The sequence below is a fragment of the Magallana gigas genome, chromosome 6 (genome assembly GCF_963853765.1).
Source record: "Magallana gigas chromosome 6, xbMagGiga1.1, whole genome shotgun sequence".
Classification (NCBI taxonomy): Eukaryota; Metazoa; Mollusca; class Bivalvia; order Ostreida; family Ostreidae; genus Magallana; species Magallana gigas.
The window spans coordinates 15023776-15040374 of NC_088858.1; the positions used below are offsets into that span (position 1 = coordinate 15023776).

At 32.9% G+C, this 16599-nt stretch overlaps 1 protein-coding gene across 1 annotated transcript; it reads left to right on the forward strand.

Annotated features, from left to right (window-relative positions):
• The first annotated feature begins 31 nt into the window (after positions 1-31).
• LOC136276449 (MAM and LDL-receptor class A domain-containing protein 1-like) lies at positions 32-16311 on the forward strand. The gene is made up of 6 exons (XM_066088428.1): positions 32-145; positions 271-509; positions 939-1020; positions 1115-1213; positions 3037-3200; positions 16228-16311. The coding sequence occupies exons 2-6, from the start codon at positions 348-350 to the stop codon at positions 16231-16233; spliced, it is 513 nt and encodes a 170-aa protein (XP_065944500.1). The 5' UTR covers positions 32-145; positions 271-347; the 3' UTR covers positions 16234-16311.
• The last annotated feature ends 288 nt before the right edge of the window (positions 16312-16599 follow it).

The window sequence follows — 16599 nt, forward strand, 5'->3', positions numbered from 1 at the left end:
GGTATATATACGTCAAACGAAATTAACATTTGATATCATGTACATGTATATTTTTTAGAATATATTTGTGACTTCTTTAAAAGCAACTGTACATTGGACCAAATAAACGATGAAACAACTAAATGGGTTCTTAATGAAATAGAAAGTAAGTTGTATAGTCCAATTTTTTATATTGATTGTATGTTTATTTTTAAGGCTTATATCAAGTTACAAACAAGTTACAAACATCATTTATGTAATGGTATCATGATTTTTACTACTTGCTTGTAGACAAAACAATAGCGTTAACACTCTCAGCTTATTTGACGGCTCCACAACCAGTATTACCCACACTGAGATTACCAAATATGCGATTCACAAACACTGGAAGTTGCTTAGAAATGGAATACCGTAGCGAAGGCATACGTTTAGATATAAGTACTGCCAAACAAAACTTGACGAGTCTCAAGAATAGCACCAAGTGGATGCCTACAAAAGTTAACATAGACTACTCATCCGATGGCTACCAGGTTTGAGAACTTTAAGAAATCTTATTGGATTGTAAATGGAATATATATGTGTATATATATATATATATATATATATATATATATATATATATATATATATATATATATATATATATATATATATATATATATATATATATATTTTATTTTTAGCTTCAAATGAAGTTTAAGCGGTAACAACGAAATCATGGCATGACATGACAATGTGTAGTTTTAACATTTAATAGTCAGTGCATTTCAATGCCCTGATTGTAAAGCAATCGACATTAACTTTTCTTTGGTCGGTAAATATACCCTAGTGGTTGAGGAGCGATCGAAACTATTTGGCGACATCTGCCTTTATGAATTCATGTCAGCTTTAGTAAAAGTTAAAGAGCCTGGTTTCATACTCTGTTTGAAATATTAAGATATTTTTATTTTTTTCACTAGATAATCATGACACCAGTTTCCATTGCATCTTTTGTGAATTTTGAGATAAAGTACATACACATACAAAACACACCATGCAAAGGTAACAATTGAGTTTTAACACAAAATCTTACACATATACATTTCTCCACTAGTTTTTAAAGTATACTGCATTCATCAAATGTTTAATATTGAAGATTGCTTTGCTTGCCTGGAGGACCGCTTGTGCATTCAAAATGAGAAATTTTGTGATATGATTGAGGATTGTCACGATAAAAGTGACGAAGAGAATTGTGGTAAGTAGAGACATTATTATCCTTAGGTATATGTAATTGTCATTTTTTAGATAATTCTTTTTTCTGAATTTTGCAAATTTCATAAAGTAAAGATTTGTCATAATATACACCATACGAATAAGACAGATTTTCACGTTGTTATGTTCTGTTTGAGATCAGTTAATTACAATCGGAATTTGTTCGAATTTAACAATTTTAAAATTTTCCTAAATTCTTCACCTGTATTAATTTCTTTTTGCTTAATATAAATGCTTTTTTTTCGTATATCTTAGATTTGAAAAAAAATCTACTTTTCACGATTCTAACTTCCAAAAATATGCTTATTGAAAATTGAGAAAAAAAATAGTTCATTCTAAATGGTATCTACGCATTTATAATATTTGAGGTTTCAATACCTATCAGAATGTGAGCGCAATGAAGGTCTTAACCCCAAGGGATCAACCCGACCTACTGAGATACGAAACAAAGAGAAATCTTATTTAAGATTTGTGACAAAATACGAGCCACATTTCTACATTTCTCACTTCTTTTCCAGAACCACTTAGCTAATTTCAGTCGTACTTGGCACAAAACATAATTAGTCGAAGAGATTCAAATTTTACAAAATGAAATGTCACACCCTCTTCCATACAGAATAAATGGAATATTTGAATATTTGTTGGTAATTCTAAAAAAAAGTCATCTCAAAAACTTTTGGCTAGAAAAGCTGAAACTTGTGTGAAAGTATCCTTCCCTAAGTACATATTAAAATCTGTTCTAATGATTACCCATAAGGGTAAAGTAGTGGTTCAATTGGGGTCGAATATTTACAAAGAAAAATAGAAAGATATCTCCTCTTCGTAAAAAAAAAATTGGCCGGAAATGCTGTAACTTCTTTGGAAATATCCTAAGGTAGTGTAGATTTATGTTTGTTCAAGTCATGATACCCAGAAGTAGGGTGGGGTCACAGTGGGAGTCAAGTTTCTACATACGAATATGTAGGGGAAAAGCTTATTTTTAAAAAACGTTACGAAGCTGTAGTTTGTGTTGAAGCATCCCCAGATAGTGTGAATTAAGTTTGCTCTAAAAAAAAAAAAAAAAAAAAGTTTGCTCTATTGATAGGTGGCACAATAAGGGAGGGGGGTTAAAATTTTTACACAGGAATATATAGAAAAAACATGTTAAAAAAATTTCTTTCACAAACCTAAACTAACTAAAACCATTTTCGTAACATACTCAGGTATTAAAGATTTTTTTAATAATTCTAAAAAAAATCAAAGGTTATTATTTATGGTTTTTATTTTCACGGATGCAAGCATTGTGACATACTCCTGATTTTCAAGATCTTTAGAACAGCAATGCTCAATATGTGATATGACTACATGTAATCATATAACAATGTTAAAAATAAGAATATCCTATCTTAAGAACATCCTCTTAAATAATCAACTATTCTATTATATTTTCCAGTTTTTTCCGAATATACTCCATAAGGCCGATTGTATTATGACTGTTGTTTCTGTGAGTGATGTGGCTAAAGGCCCTCTTGTTTTGATAACGTTGCTTAATTGATTTTTCATTTTTGAAAAAATATACCAAACAAATATTAATACTACAAAAACTCATGACTTGTGGGTATTAAAACATTATAAAAGTATGTAGATCCTTATTATGCTACATTTAGAGTTTATTGTCATTAAAAATACAATATGATTCGTATGATGAAATGATCGACTTGTTTCGTGTTTAGAAGATTTAACAATCAACTCCATGATTGTTACGTTTTGTTATTTTTACGTTAATTTAACAAGTGTATTATTATTGAATATTTCATATTTATTTAGCTTTGGAATGTTTTCATGAAAATGTGTATAAAGGATTTAGAAAACAAAGTCTCTTCACCACTGCCGTTCTGGAACCACCTGTAACTTTGATCTTAGCAAAGAAAAACCGGGCTGTCATACAGAAGGGACACAGGAATGGGATGAATGCAGCATATCAAAATGTGGTAAGGATTATGATTATTTTGAAAAGTAATCTACAATCTATACTAAAGTCTTAAAGCTATACACGCTATAATTTGCGTCAATTTTGAATAAAGGGGAAAATGTATGTGTTTCATTACTAATAAAAGTTACCTTTATGCTGTTAATTATAATGCTCAATTCGAACACGTAACAAATATATCAAATATTAAACAATAAAAAATATTTATTTTCCTGCCAGGAAAGTAATGCCTCCTCGTGAATATCAATCTATCACGTGATATCGACAGCTAAATTTAGTCTATTATACCAAAACTGGTGAAGGGTCAACATCTTCATAATTGTGATAGTTTCACAAAGGAAAGGATATTATCAGTAAAGCATAAATTTGCCCGATATACGAGTACAAACAAAAGAAAAAAATACAAGCCTGTGAGTAGATATGAATACTTCCTTTAAAAAAATGACGTAGACGTGTGTTTTCCCCCTATGTGCTATTTATAGATCCGATAAGTGTTAATGCAGAAGTAAAGGTATCGTGAATGACAAACGTATTTTACTCATTATACATGTATGTATTTCAAATTAACAACTGTTAAGCATATTAAAAATCAAGTTGGATATTTAATTAGGCAAACAATAACGACCACCTAGTTCTCCGCGGACATGCGCAATGAGGTCGGTTTCGCTCTTCCTTCATCAATATTCATGAAAAGGTATATTTTTCTGGCAGGAAAATAAACAATTAAAAATCTATATCTTTGTAACGAGATGGAATTCACCATTGTAATTTACAGATTAAGGATAACTTTTATAAGTAGACAAACGCGTGCGTTTTCACTGTTATTCAAAATTGACGTAAATTATAGCGTGTATAGCTTTAAGAAAACACACACTCTTAGCATGTTTTTTTTTTTCAATAAGGAATAGAAATGGGCTACATACATGTATGACTTATATTTAGCACCGCTATGGGTCACGACAACAAAAAATCGGTCCAACGTAAAATCGCTGCACTTTATTATATTTTGGATGAGTAACACTTATTAACGGAGTAAAACATACCCATTGGCAAAAAATATTGGAATGATGACGATTCCGCAGCTGAAATTTGAATTAGAAAAGTCTGAAGCAAAGAAATTGGGACCAAATATAGAAACTATTGATTATATATTCATGTACATACTTTGTTTTGATTTTGCGTGTTTGCTGTGAAATGATGCACCGTTTTTCATGTAAACGTAAAAAAGAATAAGGAGGCTGTAAATATTTAATTTAAAATTTACCGAGCTTGCATGAACTGTCAGAATACAAACTAAATACTTCACTCAAAGTACTGAATGTACTAGAGGCGGAGAGCAAACGATGGCTACCTCAATACACTAGAGGAAAAGCTGGCAGCGGGATGTAAACAATCTTCCCCGCAACAGGAATCCAGTGCACTTACAGGTGTAGTAGACATTGAAAAGCACGAAATAAGGATGCATAGGTACAATCAACATGCATTGTTTCCTTGCATACATTATTAAATCCACTATGTTAAAAATAAATATGCAAACCGTTAAAAAGAAAAGTAAACATGTGCTAACAATAGATTTTAGCAGATACAGTAAACATTCAAGAGAACTAAATCCTGAATAAACTGTATTAGGTATAAAGTGATGTAAAATTCATCAAAATCTATCCACTTAACCCCTTATTAATAAGACAAATAATCAATTAATGTGAAAAATGATAAATTCATAATTTTTCCTATCTCCTGGCATTACAGTATCGAGATTTTAATAGCTTGTTATTCCTAGTTTGCCCACTCTCTTGCTCAAGATAAGCAAAAGAGATACACTTTTTGTATTGTCTCTTTTACAAAATAATAATTAAAAAGTCTGTAAATAAAGAAACTCTTATTAGTTTCTCAGTTTATAAATATTATAATAATCACATGCATTTATGTGCAATGTACCATCATATCAAAATAAGTTATGAAAATAAATGAATAAGAGTTTTTTTTTTGTTAAAGTGTATCGGAGTTATTCAATTTTCGGTTTATCTTTTTTTTCCCTTTCAATATGTAGTGCCCAAAAATGAAATCTTAACGCATGTATTTCCAACAATAAAACAAGCTTGCTTACCGCTTTCCAGTGCTTTCTGTACTTAGATTTTTTTCATGATGATAGATATGCACGCATTGGTATATCATTTTTGGGCACTATATAGTTCCAAAACAAGTTTCAAGCGGTAGAATGCACCTCGGCTATACTACTACAAATGCTACCCAAAATATTATAACGTATATGTTACTTGATTGATATTGTATATAGTAGTGTAAAGGTTCTTAAATCCACATCGTGAATTAATGGGAAAGCTTAATTCGTAACACTCGCTCCAGTTATCGCTGAAAAAACCCTTCTAAACAAAACAAAAGTTTAACAAGTTGTATTTTAGTTGGTGAAAGAGGTACATGCTATTCCATTGTTGACAAAGACTGGGGTGGCAGGGAATAGTTTTTTTTGGTCGAGGAAATGTGAGGCAGATAGTGCTCATATATGTAATTTAATTTTTCAGTGGATTTTTACGTTTGCTAACATTGGTTTGCATGCAGGGGACACATGGTCCCGACTCTTGAGAATTTTTAAACATTTCAGAATAAAACAAGCACAACTTTTATATAGCACTATATAGAATAGCCAGGGACGGTCTCAAAATTTTCTGAAAAATTGCCCTTTTTTCACATTTTCACGGGTCCAGCACCACGCTCCAGTCCCGAGCAACTGCCATAAACTACCATAGGATTGGTAGCTTAATGTATACCCATGCAAATAATTACCAATTGATGGGGGGGAATCAATCACCTTCTTTTCGAGTGACATTTCGTGTTCTGAACCCACCCTACTTTTCAAGCACAAAACCGAAGTGAAAATTTTGGCCACAGTTTCGCATTTTCATTCCATATCTGATGAAAAGTGCTACCAGTATTAAAGTGTCATATGTCAATGAAATTGACATGAGCTCCTCTATCTACAAAATGAATGCAATAAATATTCTAGAAATTTATACCCCTCAAATAACCAGCCAAACCTCAGGTTCTCCCTCTATTTCAAAATTTTGACCGGGTCTTTCCTTCGAAAATATCCCCTGCCACCTTGGAGTGCTGAATAATTAACGTTCAAAAGTTTCAGTACGGGCAGTCTGATGTAAATCTGTTCATAAAACCGACACCAATGTTTGGAAATTCAACACAGTAAGACCAACATCCCACACTTCACTATTCTGCGGGGTTCCATCACAGTTAGCCGAAAATAACAACCTTTACTAAAGTGCGGGTTCAAGCACAATCTGCCCAACCGTACTCTTCCGTGTCTTCAATTACTCCTTAATTATTTTTTGACAGGCATTGCTCTTTCTTATAACAAAGAAATGGTAATGACAGGTCAGAAAGATAGTCATTCCTTGCATATGTCTACTTATTTCCATGCATGATTTATGATAACGTGTTTAAACTCCAGTTGTCTCTAGTATATGAATACATTTAAAATCAATAACATGATTTTTCCTGTCGGTTTAACATAAAATAAAGGGAAGCCAATCAGCCTGCAAGTAGCAAAAATGTTATGCTTAATAAATGTGTAAAAAAAAAAAAAAAAAACAACCATTCATTTCATTTATAAAATTGTAAGAGGTAACGGTAATGTCTACAACTGGCATTCAAACATTTGTTTAACCAAGATTACTATGAAATGTATATACCTCATCGGATATGCATATTTTAATATCATCGATATTTTCATGATAAACCTAGTTATTTTAATGCACAGAGAACAAGAGGACGATTGCCTTTTCATAAACTAATATGTTTTACGGTGCGACCGTTGGGGCGAGCACATCATGTGATCAAACAATCAATTATAATAAATTAATAAAATAAAATTAACAACGTGAAATTTGAATGCCAAAAAATAAAAGATACCTATTTTTCAGTAAATTTTCATTATTCATAGTTTATAAGATTTGTTATAATTTATTTATTTATATGTAGAACAATAGTTTAATCTCAGATACAATGTTGTTAAATAATAAAGATTTTAATATATAAATATTCATTGCACTGCATCTCCCCTTTAAAGTGATTGTGATTATGATTGATTGATTGATTTCCCCCTTTTTTTTGCAGTAGACATTTTTTCTTAAACTTACATATAAAACTTGACTCATCATAGAGCTCCCCCCATGCTAAATTTTTTTTTCAATTTTGTCAATTTATACATAGAAAATCGACTTACCATGGATTTGCCCCTCCACTTTAAAAAAAATAATTAATGTTTAATTTTATTTTTAATTTACGCTTAAAAATATTTGCTTATCATGTTAAAAGAACATGGTGTTGCCCCCCCCCCCCCCCCCCCGCATGTAATAAATGGAAGTGAAAATAAAGAAACCATTGAACTGCTAAAGAGCTGAAGGATTAGAATTTTCATGATTTATTTTTCTTTTTGTTTGCAAAGATTTTTTGGATGAGGTTGCCATCCACCCACCCACCCCCTTTAAAAAAAGGCGCTGCTACGTATAACGTTACGTTTCAGGAAATTACCGTAATTATAGTGAATAAAATATTTGTGAGCATTCATCCAAATTAGTGCAATTTACAACTGTTTCCTGTATCTGAAGAAATGTCCTTATTCGTCAGCTGTTCTTTATCTTAGCCTTTGCAAGATTTTGAGAGGATTTTGGTCATTTCAGCAGATTTACAATGACTTCAATTAGAGTAATTTCCCCTTATCAGTGCTTATTGTGACGTCAAAGCTGACGTTGGTTAAGTGTCGTCTTACTCTTTAAAACTCCCCTGAGAAATAAAAGTATGCGAAGTATACTGTTTTATTTACTTAAAAAGCATGATGTTCTTAAAATTACACATCTTATAAGCTTTTCAAAAGTTTTACTTTGATTCTCGGGAGAACGTGATGTTGGAACGTGAGGTTGGAAACCATTGGTACTATGAATTGTGGGTCAAAATTTACTGACTCTGAAAAAATATATCGGATCAATGTGTAAACGTTTGTGACGTCACACGATTATTTTTGATTGAAAGTGTACTGAGGTGAACTTTAGAGGTAACATTGACTGTATGTCGCTTACATCGTTATTGTTTTTACTGTCTAAATTTGTCTTGCTGATTCTCGTGAGAGTGTGAAGTGATAAAAATTGCCATGATTACAGGGAACTACTGGGACGATTAAAACGATGCATTACTGGTCCGATTTACTGACGCCAAAAAAATCCGTTGAATGAATGTGCAACTAGTCCGAATTTTCTATTCACACACGCCTTGCCGGTAGAGCTCGCTTCGCGCCGGCGCTGCGCGCCGGCGAGCTGCGCTCGCTATTAACTTTATTATTTTTTCTTCCAAAGTACAATGCTGCTGTCTTGAAGGTTGACAAGGATAAGTGGGATAGGATACAGGATGCAGCATACATGTACATGATAGATATAATGAAGTCAAACTCTATCCTATCCTATTCTATCCTATCCTGCATCCTGTAGCAAATCAGATTCTAGTATGAATTTCAGAGTGGTTTTGTGAAACGAAAATTAGTTTTAAATACATTTCAACATAAATTCTGTTTGTAAAACAAAGTAAAACATTTAAAAATTGATAAATGTGTTTTGTATTTACAAAGTGATAAAAAAATTAATGCGCGAAACATTTTTGTTAATTCGGAAATGGCATATCTAAGTATGGAGTTTAGGTAACATTTTAGGCTGCACACTGCATCGTAAAATTAATACATTAAAAAGTTATATTGCTTTGTCTAAGACTTCAAAAGTGTAAAAACAGAATATTTTCTTCGATGTCAAATGACAAGGGCGTATGAGACCAAATAATAAACTGAACATATAAAATTAAGGAATGTAGGCTAACTATAAATGCGTAAGAATTTATATCTTATCAATACATTCTAATGATATAACAACAGATATGATATTTTGATTTATTCAATAATAATGCTTTCCCGAATGATGTTAACATTCATTGGCCGAATCAGCCGATTGCCAGTAATTTCCGTGGAATTATGTTATAAGGAAAGAAGTTTGATTTAAATGTTTGTTTAAGCAATAAATAAAAGTTCTTTATCTCCTTTTTATACATTACATAATATCTAGTAAAAACAAAACTTTAATTGTTTACCAGTTTTTTGTTTTTTGTTTGCTAATCGAGTTAAATCCGTCTACGATTTAATATCATCGATGCACAGGTAAATAAGTAACCTTTTCTAAAGATTTTTGGTTTTATGTCTTAATTAGACGTTTCGATAACTAAATTTGTCGAAAGATTGTTAATAAAATAATCATTTTCTTCAGTTTCGTTTTATTCAACTCGTATTCTTAAAAATGAATGGTATGGGGTAGGATAGGATAGCATAGAATAAAGCTTTTTTGCAGGATAGGATACAAGACACAGGATGTAGGATAGGATTGCTTTTCAACACTCACGATAGCATGTCCGTCCGTCCGTCCGTCTGTCTGTCCCACTTCAGTTTTCCACACTTGTTTTCTTTATGCGTTTGAGGAATAACATAAATTTGCTGAACAGATTCAAAATGTCAAACAACAGATCAAGTTTACACTTTTGAAGCGTCTGGTGGACATATTTTCGAGAAAATTATTGTTTTATATTCCAATTTTTTAATGTTCGGGTTCGTTCTCGGGTTCGGTGTGTATTGAATAAACGACGAAAGTATGTAAATACATTACTTGTACCATTCCTTTTATTGTTTTTAACAAACAAACAAGTTCTATTAAATAGTGTCATGCATTGTGTTGTAAATTTAATCGACGGGGTTTTTTGTATTATTACAATCGGGTTCGTTATCGGGTTGATCTGTTGATTCGGGGTACAGAGGACGGTAACTTGGTAAGAAATGATATTCTGTATAACAGTGCATTGTTTTCACAAATTTCTACCAGCAAATACTTAAGCGAAATTACAGGAGATAAAATAAAGAGTATTATTTTACCCATTTTTTATTTAATTCTATATCAACTATGTGGTTTGAATTTCCTCTGTTATTTGATCTCTGATTAAAGCATAACATCTCGTTTAAAATAATTTTAAAATTGATATATGCTACGAAGCTGTCATAGAATAATACAAACCGGTAGGGGACGTGTATTGCTTATGCAATGCTCCCAGAATGCTTGTTAGATTTGTTTTTTCATTGCTGAACTCTGTATCAAAAATCAGTAAAATTCTTGCTTTATTACAAAGTACAATTGCTGATTTAGATTAAAATAGATAAAACTATTTCTTTTTTAGAAATGTTTTGAATCCGCACTAAAGCGGAAAGGTTATTTCAAGTTAATTAAGAATTGGCATTGTCAAAAATAAAAGTTGTCATCACTTTGACTTCACTGTCCTCCATATATGTATTTGACATTGATGTAAAAACAACAAATTATTGCATTACATAAATTTATCTAAGCATATGAGGGAACAATGCAAGTTTAAAATTGATCAGTATAAAGCAAATGAATGTAGTATGTGAAGACCATTTAATGTAAAATCCATTCAACTAAAATCTCGAAAGTTTTGGCAAGTCCAATGTTAAACTTAATGTAGACTCTTTAACTAGATATCTTTCGGTCTTGAATATTAGCTAAACAAGACATTCTGCCGAATTACATGTTTATCTGAATTCAATAATAGTAAAAAAACTAGACACGGTCTCGTTGCGAGCAACGAGGAGGTCTTCTGTCCGATTTTTAGAAGAGGAAATGACCTTGCCTTTTATCTTCATCAATGAAACATATCAGGAAATGCAGATGGGATCTAAAAGAGGGATGGATGAAGGATTATACACCCCGTTGGATCCCTAATTTAAAGGACCAGCCCCATTTTATTTCATATTAAATAAGAGGTCTTTTGACTTAATAACAGGTCTTATTACCTGTGATAAAAAGAAATCGAAAAAAAAGAGGGCCTGTCTTTGTGAACGGAAGACCCTAATAACAATAAGAATAGAAGGGTCTTCCGCTGAAAAAAATTCTGTTTCCGCCTGGGAGAGGAGCTGAGTTTTTGTATGAGATGAAAAACAACGTGTAAGATGTCTGACTATTAAGGTTTGGTAACAGTGCGAGGTCATTTGAAATATTGATGCGTGTTTGTGTCTGGAGGGGGTGAAAAGACCCGTGCTTGATTTTCGTCTTAAATAAATCGAAAATAGAATTTTGAGGTGTGGAACTCGGATTCGGTTAACAACAATTAGGGGAAGTCCTAAAACAATGACTGATGCATTTTACCCATGTATTTCAGTGTTGAGGTTGTTTTTTTTTCGTGTCGTTTACTATTATGTTTGGCTGTTTTATTTCAGCAGGATTGATAAAATCTTTATAAATGTAGAAATAACGAAATCAGAAACACGTTTATTTATTCGGTAAAAATTTGATGACAGTAATTTCCACAGTTCTAACATTCATAAGTAGTTCACACGCTATCGTAGATACAGATTAAACGGAAAACAAGAAATATACATGCAACAGAAATATTACGCGGCTGCTTACATCCCATGTACTGTGTAAATTTTAAGGCCCCGTACAGGCTATACTCGCCGTTTGATCTCAGGAATTTCTTCTTAATTGTTCAATCCGCTGCATATTTGGCAGACAATAAGAATAGGGTCCGAGGTACATTTACACAAAATTTCATTAGAATTGAGTAAGGGGCTCGGGAGTTAGAATTTTTTTCTACAGTACATGTCACGCACGCCAATCGAAACTCAAATGCCCAAAAATTCATATCTCTCTTGAAAATGAACGAATAGGTCTGGTCATTAGTACAGTAATCTCGACTTGAACTAGGTTGAAAATAAAGGTTCAAGATGAAAGATCCAGTAAAAAGGCCAGAAAATCCAAATGATTTTGTGAATAGGAATGGGGGGGGGGGGGGGGGTCGGTGGGTGTACTGTGTAAATTTATTTTCCACGTATAGGCAATAAGCGCCGTTTAATCTCAGGAATTTCGTCTTAATTGTTCAATCCGCTGCATATTTCACAGACAATAAGAATGGGGTCCGAGGTTCATTTTCACGAATTTTCATTAGGATTGAGTGAAGGGCTTGGGAGTTAGAATTTTTTTTATAGTACATGTCAAACACGACAGTTGAAACTCAAATGCCAAAAACTTCATAACTCTGTTATTAATGAACGAATTAGTCTGGTAATTAGTACAGTAATCTTCAATGGTAATTATTTGAAATTAAAGGCCCAAGATCAAAGATCAAGTAAAATCGGGCCAGAAAAACTAAATGATTTTATGAATTGGGAGGGGGTGGGGGTCGGTCGGTGACTTCTAAATTAAACGTAGAACATTAGATTCTAAATATCACATATTACACAATTTCTAAATAAAATGCATATGTTAGAACAATGTATAAGCGTTGTTTGAAAGATGTAACTGTTAATTTATTTTACATCTATTTATTCTTAGGCTCAAACACTCATAAACAGGTGGTCAGTTTTTAAACCTTGTTGCAGTCACCCGTTCGTTTGTATAGTTACGTGTATAAACTTCGGAGGTTTTTCCTAATCCCAGACAGGCAACAGATTTGTATCAGTATATAGAGATGCATAAAAAAGGAAAAAGTACACCATCTTTGATAAAGATGACTTTTTAGCGTTGACTTCCAATCAGTAAGAAGACAATCATTAAACAATGAATTTCAAATTATTTGAATCCATAGACATTATCCCGTAACTTGATATGAACTATGTATAATTTTTGGACGCCAATGTACATTTAGCTTCTATCCAATTTACTGCATGTTACCTGTACTAGTTCTTATTCAAATGCTAAAACATTTGTACTTTAGAGAGAGAGAGAGAGAGAGAGAGATTACATAGTGTTTTATAATGTTCAGGAAATCAATATATAAGCAACCTATGTCAATAAACGCATGTATACATGCATGTGTGTATCTATATATGGGATTAAATACTAAGCAGTCCTCCTTTTTAAGCCGAGTAGAATAATGTGGGTGCATTGCTAAATGTTGTACATATGCATACAGTCATTGAGATGGCGGTATTTCTTTGATGCCGGCAAAGCGACCCAGCGAACTCTAATGCGGTCGAACTGCAGGGGCACTTCGGCGGCATGTCTTTGATGTCGGCGATGCGACGAGCGTCGGAATTTAGAGAGCTGCTGACAGAAAAGAGCTCTATATTTGTACTAAAAAAAACGCTATTTTTTTTTTATTTATGACAAAAATAAAACAAAAACATTCAAATCCATCATTTCAAAGATAAAATCATTAATCAAAGCACAAATAAGAGAGAAAAAAGATTTGGCACTCAGGGACTGAACCCGGGTCGCCTGGGCACAAGTCCACCACTCTAACGACTGAGCTACGCGGACCCTCGCTTCAGAACATTGGGGTCCAAAATCTCAAGAATTCGTGGATCGATTTTCAAACGAATTTCATATTCAGAAGTTTTGAGAGCGTCTCTATCGAATGAAAAAAAAAAAAAAACTCAAATCCAAAAAATTTAAAAAATTAAGGTATTTCATTTCATTCCGATGACGACCGGAAGTGACGGCGGACGTTCGGATATGCGAAGGGCACTGCGGCCGTTCACTCTCTACCTTCTCTGAAAATTTGAAAGTCCTATCTTGAATACTTTTTTAGAAAAATCGTGAACAAGCAAAAACATAAAATCTTTAATAACTCGGTACCGGAAGTGACGACTAAAAAAATCTCGTGTAATAATCTTCTAATAATTTTGTCGTAAGTAAGATCTGAAAGTTTCATCAAAATCGGATGAAGCATTTTTGAGAAAACGTGGGAGAAAAAAAAAATAATAATAATAGAGGAAAAGAATCAAAGCAATAACAATAAGGTCTTCCGTTGGAAGATATGAGTACCGTTTAACAAATAATGCCATCGTTGTTACAAAAATAACACAATTAGATATTTTTGCTATATTTTAAATGTCTACCTGCAAAATACTCTCCTTTAACAGACACACATAGTTTTGACCGCTTTATCTAAGCTTTGAATGCATTCATATAATGTTATACTGCGAATGGTATTACTGGTGCACTGATAAATGGCAGCGCTTAAATTATTCTTTGAAGCATATCTTGTTCCTGTCAAATGCTTTTGTAATTTAGAGGAAAAAGTCACATGGATACAAGTCGGGTGAATAATAAGGATGGGGCAAAACATGAACCTTTTTTTCCAAAAATGATCTCACAATCTTGGACTTTTTCTGCTGGTGCATTGTCATTTGGAAGTCAAATGTTGCGAATTCCAGACTTAGGCCTCCTCCTTTCGTTATAATAATAATAAAGTCTTTTAATTAGACAGGATAGCACAATTAGTGACGAAGTACTTGTTTACATTGTGGTCCTGTTTAAAACATATGTACAACAATAAGTATAGGACACATAAATAGATAATGCAGATAAAATACACATACTCATCAATAAATATATATATATATGCACTGATTCGATATCATAATCAATAAAATTTTCTTCGCTAAATAATATTGCTGTAATTATTTTTTTATAAAAGAAGACATTATATTACATTTTTTAACACATTCTGGCACTTGATTTCATAATATTGCTGTTGATATTCTAAAAAAAGAGCATATAATATTCAGTCCTTGATTTGGGTACATATAACAATTCACTAACAATACTTCTTGTTTCTCTAGAACGTGCTTCTTTTGCATATCTAAAAACATTCATGTCTTGCAAAATGTCTGTCTGTCCGTATGATACTTTCTTTGTACTTTGGCATCGTTTTCCTATAACAGGGCATTTTGCCCTTTTAGACGTCCACATCTTGTAATCAATTTTCCTTTGAAGTTCAAAAAAATGTTTCCATGTTTTATCAAAATAACATGCTACTCAAACCTTTTTGTTTCCGTGCTATCTGTCCATGGTAAAGAGTGATCGAAACTATTCACAGGCGGCATTTGATTTCCCTTGTTTTGAACTCGGAACACCTTGTGTGTAATCCGAGTCCCTAAGTTAAATTCCGATAACTCTAATTAATTTAACATTAATAAAATCAGCATCATATGGATGACATTTGGTTGAAATAATGCAATTTTTCAATTAAAGTCATTAAATGTTTATTTATATTAATCTTAAAATAAATAAAATTAAATCAATTCAAATAAGTAAAGAATTACAGTTAACCGTTTCTGAGAGGTAGTCATTGTCTCTAAAATGCGATTTCCACACTACAGCATGTATCGAGGGTTCCCACCACTGAAAACAAATTTTCTCAAGTTTACATGTATTCAGGCACGTAGCATCGGGGGGGGGGGGGGGGGGCAGGGCGGGGCCTGCCCCCCCCCCCCCACTTTTTCTCACAGCAACTAATTTTTTTAAAGTTTACATATAAATAATGGAATGATCATGGAGTTGCCCCCCCCCCCTACTTTTTTTGAGGATTGGAGGATGTAAGAAATTGATATGAAATTAAGGAAATTAGGATTGAAATTGAAGTTATATACTATGCAAGCCCCCCCCCCCCCCCCCTCCGATTAGGATTTTGAAGATTTTGGGAAAGTCTTTTTTCCCTTTATTTTTTTTTGCTTGTCAAGATTTTTTGGATGAGTCTGCCCCCCCCCCCCCTTCCACTTTCAAAAACGATGCTACGTTCCTGGTATTTGCACTAATCCACGTTTTTCCCCAGTTTATCAGAAAAAACGAGGTTATCCATATAACTACAATCATGTACGCAGCAACAAGTTCACGGCATGTTTCAAACGTGTACCGACGATAATTGGTTTACGTGCGCAACGATAAAATCGATACGATAATGCGCGAATTATAGTTTCGAATTAGGGTTCCGTTTTTCTGTGTAGCGCCTTTTAAATTAAAGAACGATGACAGGAGACTGTATCTATTAATATAATAAAGCGTCGTCTAGTATAACAAAATACATTTTAAATAACTGATTCGTAGGTGGGAAAAATCATTTTCATAGAAATTAATACGAAATACATGTACCTACAACATTTAACACATTTTCTTATTCAGAAGTAATGAGTTTGGATTGCGATTTTCAAAAGGATATGTGTAACTGGAAAATTCTACAGCAGGAGATAAATTGGATTCGGCAGAAAGTGGACAAAAAAGGTACGTGATATATATATATATATATAGAGAGAGAGAGAGAGAGAGAGAGAGAGAGAGAGAGAGAGAGAGAGAGAGAGAGAGAGAGGTGTATAATGTATATCACTGATGTGACAGTCTGCACGAGTCTTATTTAAAAACAAAGTGTTGGCTGGTTAATCATTAGTTTTTCATGTGTATTTTATCAAGTATGCTGCTCTGCTATTTTGTCTACTTCATAAAATTTAACCAAAGCGAATATATCTCAGAAAGTGTAACATTAACACGACCATTTTA